The sequence below is a fragment of the Oncorhynchus mykiss genome, chromosome 28 (genome assembly GCF_013265735.2).
Source record: "Oncorhynchus mykiss isolate Arlee chromosome 28, USDA_OmykA_1.1, whole genome shotgun sequence".
Taxonomy (NCBI): Eukaryota; Metazoa; Chordata; class Actinopteri; order Salmoniformes; family Salmonidae; genus Oncorhynchus; species Oncorhynchus mykiss.
The window spans coordinates 22,638,807-22,664,294 of NC_048592.1; the positions used below are offsets into that span (position 1 = coordinate 22,638,807).

Below are 25,488 nucleotides of genomic sequence, written 5' to 3' on the forward strand. Positions count from 1 at the left end.
CTCTTTGGCCTGAATGCCAAGCGCAATGTCTGGAGATCCTTGATGAAAACCTGCTTCAGAGATCTCAGGATCTCAGACTTAGGCGATGGTTCACCTTTCAACAGGACAACGACTCTAAGCACACAGCCAAGACAATGAAGGAGTGGCTTCGGGACAAGTCTCTGACTGTCCTTGAGTGGCCCAGCCAGAGCCTGGACTTGAACCCGATCTAACATCTCTGGAGAGACTTGAAAATAGCTGTGCAGCAACACTCCCCATCCAATCTGACAGAGCTTGAGAGGACCTGCAGAGAAGAATGGGAGAAACTCCCCAAATACAGCTGTGCCAAGCTTGTAGTGTCCTACTCAAGAAGACTTGAGGCTGTAATCACTGCCAAAGTTGATTCAACAAAGTACTGAGTAAAGAGTCTGAATACTTATGTAAATGTCATATTTACGTTTCTAAAAACCTATTTTTGCTTTGTCATTATGGGGCATTGTGATTGATGAGGGAAAAATTATGTAATCCATTTTAAAATAAGGCTGTAACATAACAACATGTGGAAAAAATGAAGGGGTCTGAATACTTTCCAAATGCACTGTAACGGTAGATGTTGCATGTTGCACATGTCAGTAATATGATTGGAGCTATAATTCTACCGTGAACTTATGCTGATACAGTGCCACATAGATCAACACTTTCTAATTGTTAGTATACAGACTAAGAGATCTAGTCAAGCTCACACAAACACTACGCACAAGGAACTCAATTATAATAAATATTTTGGTAAAATATGAGGTTTGCCAAAAGTTGAAATTCAGCTCTGGAAATCTACACCCATTGTATTAATAGTTTTGTGATGCTTTGGGATACTTTGATCCCTGTGATTTTACATTCTGTGCAGACTTCACATGTCGATTCCGGAGGCACATAAGTTTGCTCACATGATCAGAGACCACAAAGCACACGCCTGCCTTAACTCAAGCAGCAGTGGCAGCAAAATAAGAATGTGTGCTATATTTCAAACGAGTGAAATGAAATACAACAAAAACATGGAGAAACATGGATTAAGGCACAGGGGTAGAGACAAACAGTAACTTGAGAAAAGTATTTGAAGCACTTTCAGCTCACCATTGGAGCTCAGGGACTGTGATGGTGGTTTTACTTGTGTGCTGCTGACCCCTAAAGCTCTTTGTGATCCCTGAGGACCACTAGCCCACCATGCGCTCGGACTGGAGGACAACTTACTCTCTTGAGGTACATAGACATCTTACCAGGGGCTCAGGAGTGTTGGCCTAGGTCCAGCAGCAGACTCTCTGAGACTATTTCAAACACCAGTTGAACCTCGCTACTCTTTCTGTCATGTGTCAAACTTTTTTGTTCACTTTAATACATGAACAATGGGAGCAAAACTTTCCAAGGCTCTATTTCTGGTATGAAAGTGATTCATCGTCAAACTTGACCGGTAGCTCAGCGAAGTAGCACAGATGCTTGCGGAGGAGGTGTTGTATACTGAAAATAAAGTTTTTTTTCCTAGGGAGAAAAACATCATCAACGCTGTTCAATATCTGACTGCTTGCAACAAAGACATTGAGCTATAAATAGAATAGCAGATGAAGGCCTCTCCTCCCTCTCCTGCTGACAAATAGATGAGACAATGGCAGTTCATCTTCTACTATTGTTCATTCTGTGTGCCTGTTGAGAGAGAGATGCATCAAATCCACATGGGGTAATTTAGTGTGGTTAGGGATCCTTAAGCTCAGGCTCCATTTGTCACCAGGATCGCCTGTAGAGAACCTTTTTTAATGAAAAATGTAGTGTGTATGTCTAAAATGGCACCATGTTCCCTATACAGTGCACTACGTTTGACCAGAGCCCTATGGACCCTGGTCAAAAGTAATGCACTATATAGGTAATAGGATGCTATTTGGGACGCGTGTTTAAAGTGGTCGGGGGGAAAGGAATACATGCCCCCCTGTACAAAGGTAGCTGGTAGAGGTGCATTACATGTCTCTGGGGGGTGGCTCGTGTAACGTATGCTCTCCCTTTATACGGTCTCGTTTCCTAGAATCTTTGCACTCCCAGGGGATACTATCTGAGAATGTAGTCATGGTACTAGTCCTTCCTCTCCCCTCGACAGAGTTAAAATCACTTCCTACAGGTGAAGGTATAGCTTACATAACTACCTCCCTGCGAAATAAGTGGACTTTGCCAAACAGGAAATAATGCTACAGTATGTTGTAATATGAGCGTGTTTTACTTGCATACAACGTGTTTAACATACTAATTGATTGCACGTTGCATCACAATATCGATATGAATATTCTCTTGAGCACTGGTGCCCAATTGAACGTTCTGCTTAATTGGCACTGATGAACATTTAATCTAAAGTACATAATAGTGGCTTGGAAAGATGATGACATTTCGAAAGGAGACAAATATTTAGTAGACGAAAACTTTTTCATCATTGTGATGTCGCCAAATTGACTTTAGATGAAGTATAACTTTAGCTCAAGTATAACTTTAGTTCGCTTACGTTAGCATTGCTTGCTATTTTTTGACAAACTTTGCTAGTTAATGGCAACAGTGCTATCTCTAAAGTATATTTGACAGCATCAAAATGATGACAAACTTGTTTGGCTACTTTAGAAATGTCATTGTATTTCCAAGCCACTATACTCTAATTTAGCCATAGAAATCATTAGCCCCCATTAAGAATGACTGGGCACCACTCAACTTTCGGCATCAGTATGTCTGAGAGTGGCTTGAGAATGTTGATAACAACAGTGTGACGCGACGAAGTAACTGCGGTGCAACCCATGCATACTTTGAGACTATATTGGTGTTTTTGTTGTTGCAAATTGAGCTAATTGTAAACAAATGTTTTTTGTCAAAACATTGTTATTGAAAAACATTCAACTGATGTCAGGGATTATTTGTGAGTACAGCTCAACTCAGTAGCTAATGACGATGAACTGCCTTCTGTTTGTAAGTGTAGGCATTCAACATGGACAGTTCACGAGGCCAGGGGTAGTCTCCATTGGCTCAATTACATTGTGACTCACACTGTTGAATCCAGCTAATCAAATGTCATAGTGCTAGAGTCACTACAGCTAATGAGGATCTCGTTAACAGCTTTAAACACAGTTCTTTTTTCAGGGCTTTGTAAAGGCTGTTTAATAAATACTAGCTATATCACTTTTCAGGTAAGACCCAGATGCAGACCACGTTGAAGTAATAACTGTTTACTAATCCAACAGGGGAAGGCAAAAGACAGGTCAAGGGCAGGCAGGGGTCAGTAATCCAGATAGGTGGGGCAAAGGTACAGGATGGCAGGCAGGCTCATGGCAGGCAGAAAAGGTCAACACTGGGAAAACTAGAAAACAGAATCAATCAAGAGACAGGAACAGAGTGAAAAACGCTGATAGGCTTGACGAAACAAAAGGAATTGGCAACAGACAAACAGAGAACACAGGTATAAATACACAGGGGATAATGGGGAAGATGGGCGACACCTGGAGGGGGTGGAGACAATCACAAAGACAGGTGAAACAGATCAGGGTGTGACAAGCTAAGTCTGTGTTGTTGTACCGGATGTGTGAGTATTGTGTGGGCTTGTCCACCACTAGATTAAAAAGGTTCTATGTTACCTATTAGTTACAATAACTTGGGTGATTATTATGTTGTTGTTTTTTTAAATGTAAATTCTATTTTTATAGCAAACAACAAGAGAGCTGTCTGTCTCTCTGTGTGTGTGTATGTCTGTCAGCATAGCAAGTTGTATGTGAATAGTGTAGTGTAGTATAGTTGTGTAAATTCAGCGGTACGGTTACCCATCAGGACAATAGAAAACGGCCTTCATATACTAAAGGTGAAGAGGTATTTATAGTCCTTCATTACTCATGTGACCTCAGATCATTGGTAGAATTTAATTGAAACAAAATGTGGTATTCATAAATTCACAATACCCTATTAACAACATTGAACTTTTAATTATTTGTCTATGTTTAAAGGTTAAGCAACAGAAACTAAGTACAGTCAACTCCCAATGCCTCAAAGGTAGACAGTGCCAGCCACGTTACAGCAAGTATCTCCCAGGTTGGCTCTTCCCTCTTGAGCTACTAAGCCCTAAGCCCATTTCTGAATGTACTTTGCAACATAGGCCTTGCAAACATCTTTATCTTTACTTTGCCCAAGGCAACAAACATTTTCTAGCGTGAGGAGAGATGAAACTTCCTCATATTCCCTACTATGAGAGCAAAGACTTATAGTTTGTTACAAGCTCTTCGATAAAGATTATAAGGGGTTCTCTTCAATCAGTTTCGCTTTGGCCAACATCCGCATAGCGGTTGTTTTGGCAGTGTCTGAGGTGTAACTGGTAAGAGCTGTCAAATCCACAATGGCTCCCAGCATTATACCTAAAGTGGACATTTCTATTGGCTGCATGGAGTCACAATAGCCTTGTTTACAAGTTGGAAAGGTGGAATGTGTCTGTCAACTACACCTGCATTAGGATGATAGAAATCTTAATTATCTTGTTTGAAGATTTTTTAATTTGAGTGTAAATATTTCTATATAGCCTACACTTTCTCGCTCTGAACTTCTAACAGGAGTGGGGTGGGTGTGGCTTTGTGACAATGATCCGATTTGGCGCCAATGCAGTTCCACCTCCAACACGGCAAAACATCCGCTATGCGAGTGTTTGCTATCCCCAGTTAATGCTTGAGCTGATTGAATCTAGTCCTTACTATTAGAAAATGTGTTTTGAACGCTATGTCAGAGGCAGTGTCCTGATCAGGGCAGTGACTATGACTTCCTAGTTTTCGTCCCAAATGGCACCCTATTCCCTATATCGTACACTACTTTTAATCAGGGCCCTTTGTGCCCTGATGAAAAGTAGTGCCCTAAATTGGGAATAGGGTGCTATTTGGGATGCAACCCTTCTGTCCATTGTTAATTCCCATAGGCCTTTCGACCTGCCCATTTTACTGTTGCCCAGTAACTGTCCCAGTCTAGTTTAAAAGTGTGAGTTCAATGCAGTTCAAACTGACAGCATTAGTTTATAAGTAATACTATTTTTGCAACATCAATCAAAACCCAGATACGACTTAATAAAAGTAAGAAGATAAGCTGTGGGTACTGTAATACAAGGTGACAGTTCTGTGGAATGAAAACCTACTTATTGTGTGTATGTATTGACATGTATGTGTAACTGATGCATACACACACACACACACACACACACGCTACATGTTAATAGTTTTAAATGTATGTAAATTGTAAAGCATTTTGTCTGTAATATCTTATTCTTTATGTGAGACTAGCTGTCACCATTGGCGTCAGTTAACGGGATTCTAATAAAATCTCATTTTAAAAAGGAAACTAAAGAAAGTGCACACCTAGTGGTTAGCCTAGTGGTTAGAGTGTTGGACTAGTAACTGAAAAGTTGCAAGGTCGAATCCCTGAGCTGACAGGGTAAAAATTGGTCATTCTGCCCCTGAACAAGGCATTTAACCCACTGTTCCTAGGCCATCACTGAAAATAATAATTTGTTCTTTAACTGACTTGCCTAGTTAAATAAAGGTTTTAAAAAAAGAAGGTGTTTGAGGGAGAGGATGAAAGGTGTTGTAATTTTCACCTGGTCTCCCATGCAGGGGAAGCATTGTAATCAAGGATTTAAAGGGGGAGGTGCTGAGACACATAGGCTACCTTTGTCATGCACAAGATTTATAACTTTGCAAGTCTATTGACACTATTCACAATACTGCATGTACGCCTCACAAAAATTACATCTACCATAAAGGGAATTTAAGGTCATGTTTGGTATATAAAACAAATACGATTAAACAATATAATAACTGTGAGTGGGAACATAGTTAAATCCCATCTGTCTTCATCCAACTAGGCCACCTGGCTTCCTTCAATATACACAACCTTGATAATGGCCAAGGTTAATACATTTTATTATCCAGAACCATCAAATACACAAAATATGAATGAGTGAATGAATGAAGATTCTAATTCACTTAATGAATTAGGATTCTAATGGTTACCGGGACCTCATTTAGCATTTAATCATAACGGCTGGCAGACCGTGCATATTTTGTCTTAAGGATTAAGAATCAGTGTACCATTTTGTTAAAGATTAGAGCCAATTTAAAATAATAGACAGCAAGTAAACTATTTTAACAGAGAGCCAAACAACATCCTAGTTTACACTGTCACGCCCTGGCCTTAGTTATCTTTGTTTTCTTTATTATTTTGGTTAGTTCAGGGTGTGACATGGGGGATGTATGTGTTTTGTCTCGTCTAGGGGTTTTGTATGTTTATGGGGTGTTTTCTAGTCTAGGTGTTTATGTAAGTCTATGGTTGCCTAGATTGGTTCTCAATTAAAGGCAGGTGTTTATCGTTGTCTCTGATTGGGAACCATATTTAGGCAGCCATGTTCATTGGGTATTTTGTGGGTGATTGTTTCCTGTGTCTGTGCCACACGGGGCTGTTTCATTGTCAGTTCATGGTGTTATTTTGTATTTGTGTTCATGTTCAGTTTTCCCTATTAAAACATGGACACCTACCACGCTGCGTATTGGTCCGATCCTTGCTACACCTCCTCAGAGGAAGAGGAGGAAATCTGCCGTGTCACACTTTTAGAAAAAGGGTGCTATTTAGAATCTAAAAGAGTTCTTTTTCTGTACACATAGAAGATCCCCCTTTAAATAACCCTTGTTGGTTTAAGGCAGAACCCTTTTGGTTCCAAGTAGAACCGTTTTGGGTTCCATGTAGAACCGGATCCCAAAATGGTTTTGCCTGGAACCAAAAAGGATTTGACCTGGAACCCTTTTGGAACCCTTTATTCTAAGAATTGTACCTGTCAGATACTGTTCGTGGAAGACGTTACAGGGTTATGACAAATGCATTCTCTGACAGAGTGATAGCCGATGACGATAGCTTACCTGGTAGCAATGTTGATACTATTTATGGAGTCAAAAGGCGAATTAGTACTGCTGGGAATTGCCAGGGACCTCACAATATGATACTATCCCAGATACGATATGTATTGCGATTCTCATGATTCTATATGCATTGCGATCCAATACTGGAATTGTATTGTGATTCGATGTTCCAAACATATTGCTCACCATATGTCTGCTGCAGAGGGATAAGAGAGAGCCATGAGAGAACTAGTTTTGATCAGTAATGGAAATAAGTCCTGAAAACAAATTGGCTCCCTATTTAAAAGAAGATGGAGAACAAGCTATGAAGGAAAAATACTGGAGTTTTGGTGCAGGTACAGCCAACTAGCGAGAAAATAATCTTGCAATATTTCCAAAACGATACGAAATATCGGCTAAAATAATATCCCAATATGCAACTGCATCGCCTTCATTCCTCCATCAATACTAATTAGAGGAATATAATGTATTTTTCCATGGCAATACATTCTTACTATAGAACACAGAAGAACAAATTACTGTCTCATTCCCAACTGCAGCTTGATGGTGTAACAATGGAGAGTACTGCTTTCATACTGTAAGAGCAATGAAACAATATATTCTTGTTATGCTCCTTGGTCAGGTTAGAGAAACTGGTGCCCGACTACAAGAACTGGGCTAGATCCAATAGATGACTCAGCTCAATAAAACGTCCTTAGAAATGTTCCCAAAGCATCTGCTTTAGTCAATGGACAGCAGGCGTCCTCTATGGCACTGAAATTACATATTTTGGGGAAATATCTCATTCAATGCATTACTCACTAAGTGTAAAAACCATTATCCTCAGGCAAGTATTCTGAGAAATAGCTGCTGGGGAAATGCTGCCTGAATGATTGACCCCCCTCCTGTTCACTAAATCTATTATCCAGGTTGGATCTTACCGCATGACTTGGTGAAATATTCCAAACAGTCAATGCTAAATAACTTGTGAGTTTACTCAAGCTTCTGGTGTTACCCTCTCTGTTGTCAAAGTTGACCTGGCAGTAGTAATGAAACAATTTGCCATGCTTATTAATAATACCCAAAAGGGGTTTGACCTGTATAACATGAGGTAAAAGGGAATTGTCTAATGGTATTCTAAAGAAACTGTATTTCTCAACAAATTATAACAGAAGCAGTACTACTGTACTGTGCTTCACATCCCTGAAACGGATGGTTCTTCTGGGTTATAAATTGTGGCAAAGCGACACTGTAACACAATGATCACCAACAAGGGCAAAAGAGTGTACAACATCAGCTAGAATGAGCATCCTAATTCCAATAAATATTTGATGATGTTATATTGAATGTCAGATTTGGTTTAATGGGAAACATTTCCGTACAGCTCCTTATTCATTGTATGCAACAAACCCTTAAATGGCAACAATAAAAAGCCCAGATTGCCGAACATAGCCAAATTGATAGTTTGTCTTAGCTCATGTGTATAGCCATCCATGATCAAAGGAAACAGTAATCATGAATCTGTAGATTTTCCCTAAGAAATCATAAAGCTATCATGAGTTTGTGACATCTTGCTCCACACGTTAGCCATAAATACTGAAATATCTGAGCCTTGCAGATCAAGAGCAAGAGTCAGTGTCAGGTTATTATGTTTCAGCACCAACCCTGGAAGAAGGAATCATTGTAGTAGTGGAAATTGATCTCTTTTATGAGTTTGTCGAACCTTAGAGCACATAGTGGTGTTTTACCATGCTAAAATCACCCACCAGAGAGCAATGAGCAGAAACCTGATAGCATTGGTTTCCCGTGTGTGCAAAGGTCGAATATATTTATTGTTCATGCTTTACCAGCACTGACAGAAAGTGAGGAGCATTTCTCATATGAAAAATGTTCATATGTTCAAGGCAAAATAACAAGATGCTTGATTTCTTGAAGAAAAGCTACTGAAAATATAGTGATACTACAGAATTCCTTGAGCCTACAATAGGTGAATATTTATTTGTCTGATGGGAAAGTTGCTAGTCTCACATTAACAAAGAATCCTGTTCAGACAGCATTGTGTTACTTTGTGAGTGATCTCGGTTAACCCATACATGTTAAGAGAAGTGATTAAGAGATGCTAACACCTGTGAAATCATGATTTGTCCAAATAACCAGAACTGCTGCTGCTCGTTATCCGACACATCCCATTCAGTCCTGACAGATTCTTCAGTTAACAGGCAGAATCGGTCCACAAGCGATTACTTTGTGAGTTATCCAAAGGGAGAGAGAGTTATAAGCCATTTACAAGGCAATAGAGATTAACCCTCAATGCAAATCAGATCCTGCAGTTTACTGTGTGGTATAATATGTCATTGGGTCAGATCATATGTCTTACTTCCTCCCACTGTGCAATCAAAAACAGTGCTTCTGCTCATCATTATTTGGTTGTGGGCTGGGAGCAATACATACTTAACCTATGGTTTTTCATAGTGAGTCTTAGATTTTACATTGGTTAATAATAGGATCTAGAAACAAACTTAACAAAAAAAGTGTTTCAGTCTTGTCTAATAACTGCAACAGCAGCCATATTTGATCACATAGCATGGCCTTTAGTTTGATTACATTTTTTGTTATACCTGATGAGTCATTGAAGTTCATATATGGTGTCTTAGCCCACAAACTGTACAGCATATCTCAAGTGATACGATTTCATTCTGAAAATGTTTATTTGTGTTTTGAAAATTGAAGGAGTCTTTAAGGGACAAAACAAAAGGATCTTTTAAGATATTAATGTAAATATTAATATCTTATCCAGTTATCTTATACGATCAACTAGTTTATTTGTGCTGTTTGCATAATGTCTTTCTTATCTGATACAGGTTGTATTTTCTATATGCTCAGTCTGAGCCCAACAAGATCCCCCCTCAATATCTGATATTTCAAAATCTGATACACAGAGAAGGTGAAAGTGTTGTTCTTAGTCCTGTCTCTGGAATATAAAGTGTTGAAAAATGTCATAGGAGAATAGGAACCTTGTTCATAAAGAGCTAGCATCAACTGCAGTAGTTCCTACAGATAGTTTACCAATCCCGACAAGTTTAACCTTGAAAGAAGTGCCGTCTTTATGTCAGTGTACCATATAGTGCACTGTAACTATAATGTCAAATACGGTGGAGGCACTGTATTGTAGTTGCCGTCAAAGTGCCACAAGCAACCATTTGATGTCTTTGTGATGATAGCTTGACAGCCATGTCTCACTGTGTTTTCCACTCGAAGTATTCCAGTAGGAGTAGTATACCCATGGAAAGAAAAAAAGGAGACATACGTTTGAAAGAAGGATGGTGAACTTAGATCTCTCTTAAGGTCCAATGCAGCCATTTTTTTTTTTTATCTCAAAATCAAATAATTTCTAGGTAACAATTAAGTACCTTACTGGGATTGTTTTCAATTAACGTGGTCAAAAAAAAAAAAAAAAGCTTCTTTGCAAAGAGCAATGTCTCAAGCAAGAATTTAGCTAGGACTGTCTGGGAGTGGTCTGAGTGGGGAGGGGGAAACTGAAAACTAGCTGTTATTGGCAGAGAGGTATGGAACGCTCTCTCTTATTGGTTCATTAAGTTAAAACAGGCTGGAATTTCAGGCGATCTTTTCAAACTGCTCTTACACTAAAAGGGCATTTTCACAATTTCACAGTATTATTTCAACCTAGTATGGAAATATATATAAAACGTAAAACAATAAATTTTTACTGCACTGGGCCTTCTCCCCCACAAAGAATATCACATTTACATAAGTATTCAGACCCTTTACTCAGTACTTTGTTGAACAACCTTTGGCAGCAATTACAGCATCAAGTCTTCTTGGGTATGACAGTACAAGCTTGGCACACCTGTATTTGGGGAGTTTCTCCCATTCGTCTCTGCAGATCCTCTTAATTAAGCTCTGTCAGGTTATATGGGAAACGTTGCTGCACAGCTATTTTTAGGTCTCTCCAGAGATGTTTGATCGGGTTCAAGTCCGGGCTCTGGCTGGGTCACTCAAGGACAGTCAGAGACTTGTTCCGAAGCCACTCCTGTATTGTCTTGGCTGTGTGCTTAGGGTCATTGTCTTGTTGGAAGGTGAACCTTCGCCCAAGTCTGAGGTCCTGAGTGCTCTGGAGCAGGTTTTCCTCAAGGATCTTTCTGTACTTTGCTCTGTTCATCTTTGCCTCGATCCTGACTAGTCTCCCAGTCCCTGCCACTGAAAAATATTCCCACAGCATGATGCTGCCACCATGCTTCACCGTAGGGATGGTGCCATGTTTCCTCCAGACATGAAAAATGGAATTCAGAACAAATAGTAATCTTGGTTACATCAGACCAGATAATCTTGTTTCTCATGGTCTGAGAGTCTTTGAGTGCCTTTTGGCATACTCCAAGCGGGATTTCATTTGCCTTTTACTGAGGAGTGGCTTCCGTCTGGCCACTCTACCATAAAGGCCTGATTGGTGGTGTGCTGCAGAGATGATTGTCCTTCTGGAAGGTTCTCCCATCTCCACAGAGGAACTCTGGAGCTCTGTCAGAGTGACCATTGGGTTCTTGGTCACCTCCCTGACCAAGGCCCTTCTCCCCGGATTGCTCAGTTTGGCCGGGCGGCCAGCTCTAGGAAGAGTCTTGGTGGTTCAAAACTTCTTCCATTTAAGAATGATGGAGGCCACTGTGTTCTTGGGGACCTTCAATGCCGCAGAATTTTTTTGCTACCCTTCCCCAGATCTGTGCCTCGACACAATCCTGTCTCGGAGCTCTAAGGACAATTCCTTCAACCTCATGGTTTGTTTTTTTTCTCTGACATGCTGTGGACTCCAATCAAGTTGATGAAACTCCCCAAGGATTATCAATGGAAACAGGATGCCCTTGAGCTCAATTTCGAGTCTCATAGAAAAGGGTCTGAATGCTTGTGAAAATAAGATTATTCTGTTTTTTATTTGTAATACATTTGCAAAAATGTTTATTTTTTAAACAGTTTTCGCTTTGACAATATGGGGTATTGTGTGTAGATTGCTGATAAAAAATATATTTAATACATTTTAGAATAAAAAAAAAAATGTCTGAATACTTTCCGAAGGCACTATGTTAATAACTTGTTCAATCAAAGCAATGGAAGAGATATGGGGATTCCAAGGGGGGTTCCTTAATAATTCAGGTGCAGGATTCAGTAATAACAAAATTTTTTAGTAATCCATTGAGAAATGGGAAGATATTATATCACTGTATTCCATGCAACGACATCGCAAAAGCATCTGCTCTGTAACATACAACTCAAAGATACAAGCTTTATGGCAGTGCATTGTCCTCATTTAAAATATTGGTTTCACCCTGCCTAATATCAAATAATAGTTACAGTGCTGCCATTCAAAACCATGATTCAAAATCCTTGTTTTTGAGAAAAATAAACAAGCCCAGCTTGCTGTCTGTTCTGTTCATGGTTATATGAATCACTAATACGCCCATCAGAATGAAAGTGGGCTGTGTCCATTATGGGAAATAACCACATCCCTTTTTCTGACACATTTTTAAAGGCCTACATTTTCCATGAATGTGAACATAAAGTCACAAATGCCAGAAAAAGGGGAATAGACAGACACATTACTTTTGTGTTCTGTGTATCCCAATGATCATTCAAATGGCCTGGGTTCTCCAGTGCATGTGGAGGGAAGCAGAGGCATTGATCACTCCAGTTAATGGCACCATATCCTACGTCCCAAATGGCACCATATCCCCGCTCCTATGGGCCCTAGTCAAAAGTAGTACACTAAAAAGGGAATAGGGTGCCATTTGGGACACATCCCATATGTTTCACATGGTGGGTGAGCCTGACAAACAGCAAGTCGATGCGCCCTGATTTTCAGCTATAGGGTGCAAGGTGAAAGATTAGCTTTTTATTAGATGACATTACCACTCTATATCCTTGGCTTGTCAGGTGGGTGGTTAGAATCCGTAAGTACATGCTAGGAAGATGTGTTATTTGATGAGGGCATAATGTAGTGTCTAACCACATATGAAAGTACGCTGTTACTCTGCCTCCTCGTGTCAAAGGAGACCACATTTTCGGAAGTAGGTAACCATAAGGGAATAACATCTATGTAAGTACAGGCAGGTACATAATAGGCTACTTATCACTGCTTGTTCTGTTTTCCAAGAAAAAGGGAAGTAGCGTACATTACCAGTCAAAAGTTTGGACACACCTACTCATTCAAGGGTTTCCAATTAATGCGTGTTCAATTAATGCATGTGAACGCATGCCGACAACATAGAAATTTAGTAAGTTTTTTTCAGTAGTAGTTCCTCTGGTATTATGCCCATGTCAACAAATAATCAGGCAGGAGGTCTATCGAGATATAATGCAATCAAATCATTTACCATTAAACAAAATATTTTAACACTGAACAAACTAATGGATCCATCAAATACCTATTGCGACATTGCGTGCATTTGAGACTGATAGTATGAAGAGAGGTGACACCGCAAGTCTGATGTGTAACCCAATTGAGCCGTTGAATGTGATAAACTAAAACTTGATGTTTTCAACTCATTTGGTGTTGGCTCTGGGAGCCAGAGGTAGCTCACTCAGGATCATCGAGCACTGTAAAGACCTGAGCCTGTCAGTTTAACTACAAATGTACTCACTACAGTGTTGCCAAGAGTAGCATACAGGAATATAAAAGCTCCAGCCCCCATAACAATTGCAGGTCTCACTCAGTTGGGCTTTGTAAAAAAGTACTGTGTGTCTTCATTGCAGTGATTTGATAAGATACTTCATAGCAGCTGCCTAGGGCATAAGTAGGAAGTCTCTGGATGGTTTAAATTAGTGAAATAGTGAAATAATATAATGATAATGTAGAGCTGTCCATGGTAAATTAGGGATATGAACCATAATTGCACATTAAAAGGTATAATCCACAATATAAATATCTGGTTAAAATTAAGAAAAGTGAAGAAAATAAAAATATATTGATGGTTGTGAAGTTATTTACTTTTTTAAGATTAATAAAACTAATCATGTTTATATGGTGATTGTTTCTCAATTTCTTAGATGAATTCAAGGCCTTCATGAAAAAACTACCAACGGACCGTTTTTTAAACACATCCATGGTATTCAAGTTTTGGGCAACAGATGCAGCTCTCCAGAAGCGCTACAGCCAATTGGAGATCAGCACCAATTTGGTTCTTGGGAAAGCCCAGAAGATTGTGAGGAAACTCTTCACTCTGAGCAAGCGCTGTCCCAAACTGCCAAGGATCAGCCTCTCTAGAGAAAGGTACGAAAATGGGAACATCACATGCTCTTAAATAATTGCTGAATTATATTGTAATATCTGCCATATCAGATGAAAACGTGTTTATTTAGGCTTTTGAACATCTTACACCTACTTTATTGGTAAATTACATAAATTAACTATTACGTAAAACCACTTGATGGCATTCTATCATCATTGTTTCCTCTTTTATATAAATGTATGTTGTTTGGGTCAGGTCTTCACCCTTGACTTTTTCCCCATTTTGTGGTGTTACAGCCTGAATTTAAAATGGATTTAATTGAGAAGTATTCAATGTGTTTTTTATGGCAAGACTAAATAAGTTCAGGAGTAATTTGCTTAGCATGTCACATAATAAGTTGCATAGACTCAATAATAGTGTTTAACATGATTTTTGAATGACTACCTCAACTCTGTACCCCCCACACACATCTGTAAGGTCCCTTAGTCGAGCAGTGAATTTCAAACACAGATTCGACCACAAAGACCTGGGAGGTTTTCCAAGGCCTCGCAAAGAAGGGCACCTATTGGTAGATGGGTAATAAAAAAGCAGACATTGTATATCCCTTTGAGCATGATGAAGTTATTAATTACACTTTGGATGGTGTATTAATACACCCAGTCACTACAAAGATACAGGCAAGATACAGGCGTCCTTCCTAACTCAGATGCCTGAATGGAAGGAAACTGCACAGGGATTTCACCATGAGGCCAATGGTGATTTTTAAACAAGAGTTTAACCTTTCGACAACATTCCGCTGAAAAGGCAGCGCGCGAAATTCACATTTTTTTTTTATATATGTAACTTTCACACATTAACAAGTCCAATACAGCAAATGAAAGATTAACAAGATGTTTATCTACCCATCGTGTCCGATTTCAAAAAATGTTTTACAGCTAAAGCACAACATATGATTATGTTAGATCACTGCCAAGTCGAAAAAACACACAGCTATTTTTCCAGCCAAAGATAGGAGTCACAAAAAGCAGAAATATAGATACAATTAATCACTAACCTTTGATGATCTTCATCAGATGACAATCCTAGGACATCATGTTACACAATACATGTATGTTTTGTTTGATAATGTGTATATTTATATCCAAAAATCTCAGTTTACAGTGGCGCATTACGTCCAGTAATGTTTTGATTCCAAAACATCCGGTGATTTTGCAGAAATACTCATAATAAACATTGATAAAAGATACTAGTGTTATTCACTGAATTAAAGATAGACTTCTCCTTAATGCAACCGCTGTGTCAGATTTTTTTTTTAAATTACGGAAAAAGCATAATCTGAGTACGGCGCTCAGAACCCAAAACAGCCAGAGGAATATCCGCCATTTTGGAATCAACAAAGTTAGAAACAACACCATAAATATTCACTTACCTTTGATAATCTTCATCAGAAGGCACTCCCAGGAATCCCAGTTCGACAATAAATGACTGATTTGTTCCATAAAGTTCCATCATTTATGTCCAAATAGCCACTTGTTGTTAGCGTGTTCAGCCCAGTAATCCATCTTCATGAGGCGCAGGCACTTCATCCAGACAAAAACTCGAAAAGTTCCGTTACAGTCCTTTAGAAATATGTCAAACGATGTATGGAATCAATCTTTAGGATGTTTTTAACATAAAACATCAATAATGTTCCAACCGGAGAATTCCTTTCTCTTCAGAAAAAGCACTGGAACGAGTGGTAACTCTGTCATGAGACCAAGACTCTCTGCCAGACTACTGACTCAAAGAGGTCTCATGACCCACTCCTTTATAGTAGAATCCTCATTCAAGTTTCTAAAGACGGTTGACATCTAGTGGAAGCAGTACGAAGTGCAACCTCATCCATATCTCAATGTGTATTCGGTAGGCCAAGCTTAGAAAAACTACAAACCTCAGATGTCCCACTTCCTGGTTGGATTTTTCTCCGGTTTTCACCTGCCATATGAGTTCTGTTATACTCACAGACATCATTCAAACAGTTTTACAAACTTCAGAGTGTTTTCTATTCAAATCTATAATTCTTTTCTCTTCAGAAAAAGCACTGGAACGAGTGGTAACTCTGTCATGTATATAATATATAATATAATATGCATATATTAGCATCTGGGACAGAGTAGGAGGCAGTTCACTCTGGGCACGCTATTCATCCAAAAGTGAAAATGTTGCCCCCTATCCCAAAAAAGTTTGGCTGTGAAAGGAGGATGGCTCAACAACATTGTTGTTACTCCACAATATTAACCCAATTGACAGAGTGAAATGGATGCAGATACATAATAAAAATATTCCAAAACATGCATCCTGTTTGCAACAAGGCACTAAAGTAATACTGCAAAAAAAAGTGGCAAAGCAATTTTCTTTTTGTCCTGAATACAACGTCTTATGTTTGGGGCAAATCCAATACACCACATAACTGAGTACCACTTAGGGCTGTTGCGGTGACCGTATTACTGCCAAAGCGGTGGTGATGAGTCATGAAGACAGTTAAATTCCATGTGACCGTTTAGTCATGTTAATTAGGCTTCTCCCAGCTCTGATGCCACTGATGGTCATTAGTAGCCTACCAAACTTGCTAACTGCCTTGTACTCGGCACTCTATTGTCCCTCTAATCACTCTGACATCAATGCAAATGTATTCCAAATCTAATCAAACATGAGCTCATGTCACGCAACATTTCTATAGGCCATGTAATTGCGCAAGAAAACAGAGGAGGATCCCATCTGCTTTCTATAGGCTAGGCCTACTATATTTATTTCTCAACTTTGCTAATATTAATCACATTGCTTTACAACAGGAGTATTGCCTACCTGGCTGGTATGAAAATGAACCACAGGAAAAGCGTCCTCCAATCGCTATTTAAGTAATAAATTAAAAAAATCGATATAGGTGCATGATAATGGTCCATTCTAAATCAAAACAAATTTCACAAATATTATTTAGTATATCTAAAGACATGATTAAATCAAAAATAGTCTGATGACAATATTAGCCTATCACTTGTGAATTATATACTATGACTTGTGAATGATGCCCAGCATAATAAACAATGTATTTTTTTTTGCAACATTTTCTGAACATAGTCGCACACATCATGTAGCCTAGCTCATAGGCATAGTTTGTTTAACAACTAAAGTGGCCAAATAACTTTTTAAAATTAAGAAGGGGTGTAGAGCCTAACTGTCATACATAAGCAGCGAATGAGTTTAAAGTTTGTGGAAGCTCATTTTCACCAATAAAATGCACCTTTTATAATAAAAGCATTACATGCATAATTGCATTTGCGGACACTTTTGAGAATGGTGTTTCTCCCTAATAGAAAATTAATGCTTGTAGCCTAGCCTATGTGCGCATTTCTGCACTTATAATGTGAAATAGCCTACTAGTTTATCAACATTTTAAGCTGAAAACGTTCTGATCTGTTGCGTCAGCCACATTGCATCACAATGTTTTTTTGAAGGTAGTGGTTGTATGAATTTGTGATCTAGCGCATCCCACAACTGTCCCAGACTATGTTTGGAATATTTATTTCTCGCACAGAATACTGTAGGTCGACCTTTTCACTATGGAGGATAGTAGATTGACATAGGCTAGTGCTTTTGCTGTTCGTTAGGCCTACTCTTGGTGTTGGCTGACGAAAAGTAAATGTGGACAGTTCTTCCAAATATCTTCAATATGCACCTCGGAATTGGATAAGGATGCGCGCAGTTGCGTCCCCGATGTGTCAGTCTTCACTTGTAGCCTGTGAGAAAGATCCAATCATGTGATGGAGAGCCATGTAAGTGAGAGGTAATTCAGAGCGCGCAGCACAAGGGGAGAAGGGCACAACGCAAGCACTCAGGGAAAAATGTACAACACAGCACTCAGGGAAAAAGGTACAACACAGCACTCAGGGAGAAAGGCACAACGCAGCACTCGGGGAGAAGGGCACAACGGCCGCTGGCCGCAAAAGGCATGGATTTTTTTAGGGTGCATTACGGCATCACTTTGTTAACCGCTCAACACAGAATAGCCGCATGTGCGCTCTCTCTCTCAAATCGTTTGGAGAAAATACCCTTTATTTTTTATTCAGCTTTGTTCATTTGCATTCATCAAACTATAAAATAATGCCACGGAATTCTAAGCAAATCTTGTCTGCTAAATTAACTAGTATAGCCCACAGCCATTTGGCATAGCCAGATCAGGAGCTAACCTAAGGACAACTCAGAGTATGCTATTCTGTTCTTCTGAAATAGACTACATTTTCTTCATATCATGCTTCTTTAGAACTGTCTAAAATAAATAATGGATTTGTTGTGAAGATGTAGGCTATATTACATGGATTTATTAGACTAAAATGTAGATGTTCCAAAGGTCTGCATCAATGGGTTGTGTGGAAGCCAGGAGATGCTAAATGTGTTTATGTTTATTAGCGGTCAATTACCATGAGACCGACAGTTATTTGCTTGACAATCACCGGCTGACGAAATCTTGTGACTGTCACAGCCCTAGTACCTTCTCTCCATATTTTTAAGGATAAAAAAAATAAACAGAATGGAGCTTAGCACAGGTAAAATTCTAGTGGAAAACCTTGTTCAGTGTGTTTTCCACCAGACACTGGGAGATTAATTCACCTTTCAGCAAAACAATAACCTAAAACACAAGGCCAAATCTACATTGGAGTTGCTTACCAAAAAGACAGTGAATGTTCCTGAGTGGCCAAGTTACAGTTTTTACTTAAATATGCTTGAAAATGTATGGCAAGACCTGAAAAGTGTTGTCTAGCAATGATCAACAACCAATTTGACAGAGCTTGAAGAATTTTGAAAATAATAATGGGCAAATGTTGCACAATCCAAGTGTGGAAAGCTCTTAGAGACTTACCCAGAAAGACTCCGCTGTAATTGCTGTCAAAGGGGATTCTAAAATGAATTGATTCAGGGGATTGAATACTTATCAAGATATTTTAGTGTTTTATTTTTCATAAATGTTTTACAGATGTTAGAAATGTTCTTCCACTTTGACATTATAGAGTATTTTATATATTATAGATATATTAAATTCTATTAAATCCATTTTAATCCCACTTTGTAACAAAGAAAAATATGGAAAAAGTAGAAAGGTGTGAATACTTTATGAAGGCACTGACTTGGCTGAGTTGTCTGTCATTAAGATGCAATTTGTTATCTGATGCTGTGAGAAAACCAGGGCAAGAGTCTGAAATGAAAGAGAGGGCGAGAGAGAGCTGTTTAGTATCTCTGCCCCGATTGAAGTGGTCTGTATGATGTGAGGTCTACGGTGGCATGTCTGTAATCAAGTGCTCTTAGAGACAACAGGTTGGTGTTATTAACGTATTGCCCACTGAACACTTCAATTTCTTTGACAGGCGCTACCTCTGGCTGTCATTCACTTCCTTAACTGTTCAAACAAATAAAAACAATCTATTCAGCTCAGCTGAGCTAGAAGATGTATTCTACATTATCATGTGCTATATAATCCCTCATTTTGATATGCATGCCTGCGGAAAGGAAAAGTTTCATTTTTGAGATTTATGTTGTGCAAGTCCCAATACAAAACCTGTTGAGTAAAACTACTATTTGCAGAACCAACTACTCAATAGTGCTTAGTAGAAAGTTACAGCAAAATACAACATTTTTAATTTATGTACAATATTTGTGTTATTTTCCCTCTAAATGAGGTTGCACCAAAAATCCTACCAAAGCTTGTACATAAATAATGAACACAGATTTAATAGCAAATTATGTATAATAAATCGACAAATAGATACAATCTAAGAATGATTTAGCAATAACATATTGGTATTTAAAAGAACAAGCATGTTCTGCAGGTTCTGGAATACATGTTCTGCATAATTCAATAGGGCTGAGAAATAGTGTGAAATGGACTCTGGAAGGCATTATACTCCAGAGTAAACTGAAGAGTTGAGAGAAGGATCTTGTGTGTAGGGCCCTTGCTATTCTTCTGAATCCCAAAGACGGGCGATAAGCCTTTTAAAGGCCACATCAATCATTATTTGACACTTACTAAATGGGATGACGTTAAGTGAACGTTAAGGGCTATATTCCGCGATTGAAATGTAAAGGTTATTTCCGATTATCCTGAATGCAGTCTTTGCTAAAGAGGGAATATTGCCTTTAAATTTCAGCTTTCGCTGTAAAGCTGAATTTCTGCGATGCGCATTGAATAGAGCCCTAAGACATTGTCATCACTTGTGTCCTGTATGCACTACTCTATCCTTTCTATAGGGTGCAATAGTGTTAGTCAAAGGTAAAACATTTTAAGTAAAGATGATCTCAAAGTGAAATTATGTTTTTGAAAATAATGCTCTTTCCTCTTTAGGACACCAGGATTTTGGCTGAGCAAGGCCCAGTCACTCCTGTACTGCAACGAGCATGGAATCCTGGGCACGTTTTCAGAGGAGATGCAGAGCTGCACCTGCACTGCAGAGCACAGTAGCGCCTGCCAGGGGACAGTGCCCTGTGAGGTCGGAGAGGGGTCGACCTGCCTCTCATGTGCCCCGGACAACATCACCCGCTGTGGCTCGTGCCACCCTGGCAACATCCTGCACCTGGGCTCGTGTCGGCCCAACATAGCAAACTCTCTGGACCACTACCTGAACATTGACTTTGACATGCCGGACACAGAGGTCAAGTATCTGCTCCAGCAGCTGGACAGTCGCATGGAGGTCCATGCCATCTACATCAGCAATGATGTGCGTCTGGGCAGCTGGTTCAACCCGGCCTGGAGGAAACGCATGCTCCTCACTCTAAAGAGCAACAAAAACAAATCCAACCTCATTCATATGCTAATGGGAATCTCATTCCAGATCTGCTCCACTAAAAACAGTACCCTGGAGCCTGTGCCTGCTATCTATGTCAACCCATTTGGGGGCAGCCATTCGGAGAGTTGGTTCATGCCTGTCAACCAGCAGGACTTCCCAGACTGGGAGAGAACTAAATTGGATGCCTCTCTGCAGTGCTACAACTGGACGCTGATGCTGGGCAACAAGTGGAAGTCCTTCTTCGAGACGGTGCACATTTACCTGCGCAGCCGCATCCTGACCGACGACCCCACTGTCAACGAGACCCTTTTCTACGAGCCCCTGGACCTGGACGACCACACGTCCAACCTGGGCTACATGAAGATCAACAGTCTCAAGGTGTTCGGCTACAGCATGCACTTTGACCCAGAGGGCATCAAAGACCTGATTATGCAGCTGGACTACCCGTACACGCAAGGAACCCAGGACGCAGCCTTTCATATGCTGCTGGAGATGAGAGACCGCATCAACCGGCTCTCCCCGCCTGGAGTGCAGCCATTGGACATCTTTTCATGTCTGCTCCGACACAGGCTCAAGCTCTCCACCAGCGAGGTGGTGCGCATCCGAGACTCCCTCCAGATTTTCAACTCCAAGCTGCCCAATTCCTCTGAGGCAGAACTGGGCCAGTTATGCAGCTAGCTCAGTCTAAATTAGGGTCCAGAGAGTGCTGTGCTGCTGGTTACTCTTCAGTCATCCGCCAATTTATCCATCTGGTTTGGAAAACATGTACATATATTTCTGAGATGTCTAGAACATTCCTATACACTTGCTGAAAGACTGTGGCGTGTGTTGAATCTGTTGAATGTGGAGTGATGTCATGACAACAGATAGAGTTTTTAATATAGAAAGCAAGGAGCTCAGATGAGTTTTCAAAAGGATCACTATGGCTGTTCATCTGTTGGCATGAAGTTGAGGAAACGGAACAGGATTTCCCTTTCTAACTTTTTTTATTTGGTTACAGAACAATTTCATTTAAAAGGGAAAATATGATGTGCTGAATGAGTTGTTGATTATGCTTAACGGTTTATTTTGATAATCCTTCACATTTGTTTATCCTTGCCTTTCCATTTTATCCTTCGTTCAAAACCATACAAGATATGTATTTGTGCTTAACATTTGGTTGAGAAGCCCATGACTGAATCGTTCTATTCAGCAACATTGTGGCAAACCGAGTGGCATAAATGTCTTAAATGTTGAGTTTTTCAGCGGACTTCAAAATGAATTCTTCTGACAAGGTTACAAAAGGTCTGTGGATACAGCTCTGTAAATATTGCTCCATCTATGTGGAAAGTGCATATGCCTTTTATTTGATAACCAAGTGCAAACACCCCAAAAATATTTGTAACAAAAAAAAATCATGTCTTTATAATGGAGAGTCAATGTTCAGATAAAAAAAAGCACATTTAGTTAAGTTTAATTTCCAAGCTAGATGTTTTGAATATATTTTGCAGACATAACACCTTTTTTGGAATAGGCTAACTGTATTTGCATTCTAATGAGTACACTGTATTGTGGATCTTACCTGTAAATGCCAGTCACAATTCCAGTTAAACATATTGCGGAATTTTATTATTTTTTAAACCAGTTCTTTAACTCAAAGTTTATTAATGGTATTCACGGTAGGCCTAGATTGGAACTCAAATTAACATGAGCTGATAAACTGGAGACCATGCATTTCTCTTAGTATAGTATATTCCAACTGGATATGTTTCAAATCTTTTACACGGATTGTGATGGTTCAACAATTTACCATACTGCTATATCTATGTCATATGTTAAAGTACTATTTGACCTTTCATTATTTACAAAACCTACATCTTGAGTGAAAAATTGCTGTCATAAATCTACTGCTGGAATAGCTGTGTTTCTAGGATTTATCAATTGTACCATTGGACAATAGGAACATTTGGTCTCGACAAAGAACACATATTTAAATGTCCCTCTTCGCTGTACGAATCCTCTTTGTTACCATGAAATGGAATTACCCTGGGTGCTTCCTGATAAGATGAATGTTCTCTAATATATGAAGTGCAGCATTTGCAAGTTAAAACTCATTTCCAAGGTTGTCACAGTGCAGGGGAACCAAACACACATTGTCACATTGCATCAAACTCACTGTGCTTCTGAACAACCTGGGAAAAACATCAAACTATTTTAATAAGATGGGAGTCACAAACACAGAGTTTGTAAATAAAAGTTATTTATCTTGGGTGTCATCTAGAAATCATCACTTGCCCTTCAGCTAATCGTCAGGACAGTGAAGGACACCCAATCAATCAAGGAGGGTCTATTATGCTGTGTAAACGTTTCAAACATTCCCACAAGAAAATGAGGGAAATGGGGTTGGCAATTTTTCTCCAATGATTTATTATGTTTTGAGAGTCCAATAATTTAATTGATGTTGTGGTATTGGTCAAATAAAATGTGGTCCTTGTACTTATTTTTTGCCTATACCTGTGTAGGTCATGTAGTACAGTCATCAATTACAATTTTGATTATAGGTTCAGGGAAATGTTAGAAAAACAAAGTGTCTGGAGAATATATTATTAATAGCACACAGAGAAAGAGAGAGGGGGAGAGAGAGAGAAACTATAAACATTATCAACAACAAATACAAGGTACTATTACAATTTCATTACTATGGACATTATCATATAATAGAAACATTCAAACATTCCACTCCAAATCCACATCCACTTGCATATCAGTCTAAAATCTAAGCATGCAAATGAATGCATTAACTCTCCTTGACTTGATTGGCTAGCCTCTCGTTACATGATAGACAGTACACTGAGTACAGCAGATGATTTCATAGTGCATTTATTTGCCATGTATTCCTTTCTGTTTGTTTGTTGCCTTTGACTGCCTCTGACTGCCTCAGTCCATAGGACAGTAACTGACGGTTAGCATGGCTGCCAGCACACAGCACTTATCATACCACCCAGATGTTCTTCTTTCAAACTCTGTATTCTTTTATGTCAATCAGTGGTGTAATTTCTTCCAATTCTGCCACATTGGACATCTTTTAACATTTGAGGCACTTCATTGTTAACGGCGGCCGTCCTTGAGCTTTTTATGGCCACCATGTTCAAGGCTGGACAGCTCTTTTCATGTGTGCTCTATCCATTTTCCATTGGTGAGAGGACGCCTGACATGTAAATATCCCTGTGGAAGTAAAAGGTCTTCTACAATGCCAACACTGTCACTTAGCAGTGGCCTGTTTGTCTGGTGTGCAAGTCTTGGGACTGGTGCCAACGTCCTTAGGCCTCAGACAGGCATGACCTCACAATTATGGTTATAACTTATTTGATATGTGGGGGACAGCTTTCTTTCCACAGGGAGCCCGACCTTAGCTTTTCAATGGGTAATGATATGAGAGAATGGCACCACTATAAGAGGTTATCATTACAGTTTGATTTGAATGTCATCTTTAGCTGCCTTTATTTAATTACATTTTCTATGTCATCAGTATTGCTACCATCAGAATCAAACTATATATAAAGGTGGTAGTAACATGGTTAAAAGATTTGAACAAGTTGTGAACACTTACAATGATCAATTATATACATTTATCTCTGATATAATTACAGTTATAACTTGTTCCTATATTTCTACCATGTAAGTACCTATGCTGTAAAGTACACTACTTATGCGAGCCATTCAAGAAATAAGCAACAAACTCTCTGTATGTCTAGCTTGTACTATTCCTGACACAATTAACCCGAGCAGTTTTTCCGTACAGTATGAAAGGTAATTGTCGTTCGAAAAATGTACAGATATTTCCTAAACGCCTTCAACTTCTGTATGGTTATAGAATAAGATGTTGTTTTGCCCCTGAAAGCTACAAATGTCCACAACCAAAGTGCTGAATGTAAATATTCTTAGGTTGACTCCATCCATTTTGATCAGACGACTTCACACAGCTCAATCAAGAATATGAAATATCAGCTCAGTATCCAGCTGAAAGAGTTATATTTGATTATATGATCATGTTTTATGTATTTGTATCTGTACATACTGAATGAGGCGCTACATACACAAACATACTGATATGCTTACTGGTTGGCTCTGTAAAGAACCGTTTAACTTTTTATTATTGTTTGATCAAAAATATTTGTTTCTCTCAATGTTTTAACAGGATGTAAATGTTCTTATATTAAATAATAAAAAAGAACAACTACGTTTGCATTTCTTTGTATTCTATCCATATAAAAACAATTAATTGGATGCAAGGTATTTCAGATATGCATTCGGAAAGACATTGGAGTAAGTTACCTTTTTCAGTTGCGTATGTGTTCTGATAATGATATTTAATTCGGACTACTTTCGATGTCAGTGGAGGTGGTTGGGAGAAGGTATAGGAGGACAGGCTCATTGTAATGGCTGGAACGGAGTAAAAGAAACGGAGTCAAACGTGGTTTCCATATGTTTGTTTTTGATACTGTTCCATTGATTCCATTCCAGCCATTACAATCAGGCAGTCCTCCCACA

At 39.2% G+C, this 25,488-nt stretch overlaps 1 protein-coding gene across 1 annotated transcript in view; it reads left to right on the forward strand.

Annotated features, from left to right (window-relative positions):
* Positions 1-25,177, forward strand: part of LOC110508746 (bone morphogenetic protein/retinoic acid inducible neural-specific 2) — a 116,798-nt gene extending 91,621 nt beyond the window's left edge. The window contains exons 7-8 of the mRNA XM_021589513.2: positions 13,962-14,184; positions 20,517-25,177. Of these exons, the coding sequence (XP_021445188.1) occupies positions 13,962-14,184; positions 20,517-21,636 (1,343 nt within the window). The 3' untranslated portion in view covers positions 21,637-25,177. The remainder of the gene's footprint in view (positions 1-13,961; positions 14,185-20,516) is intronic.
* Positions 25,178-25,488: the final 311 nt, after the last annotated feature.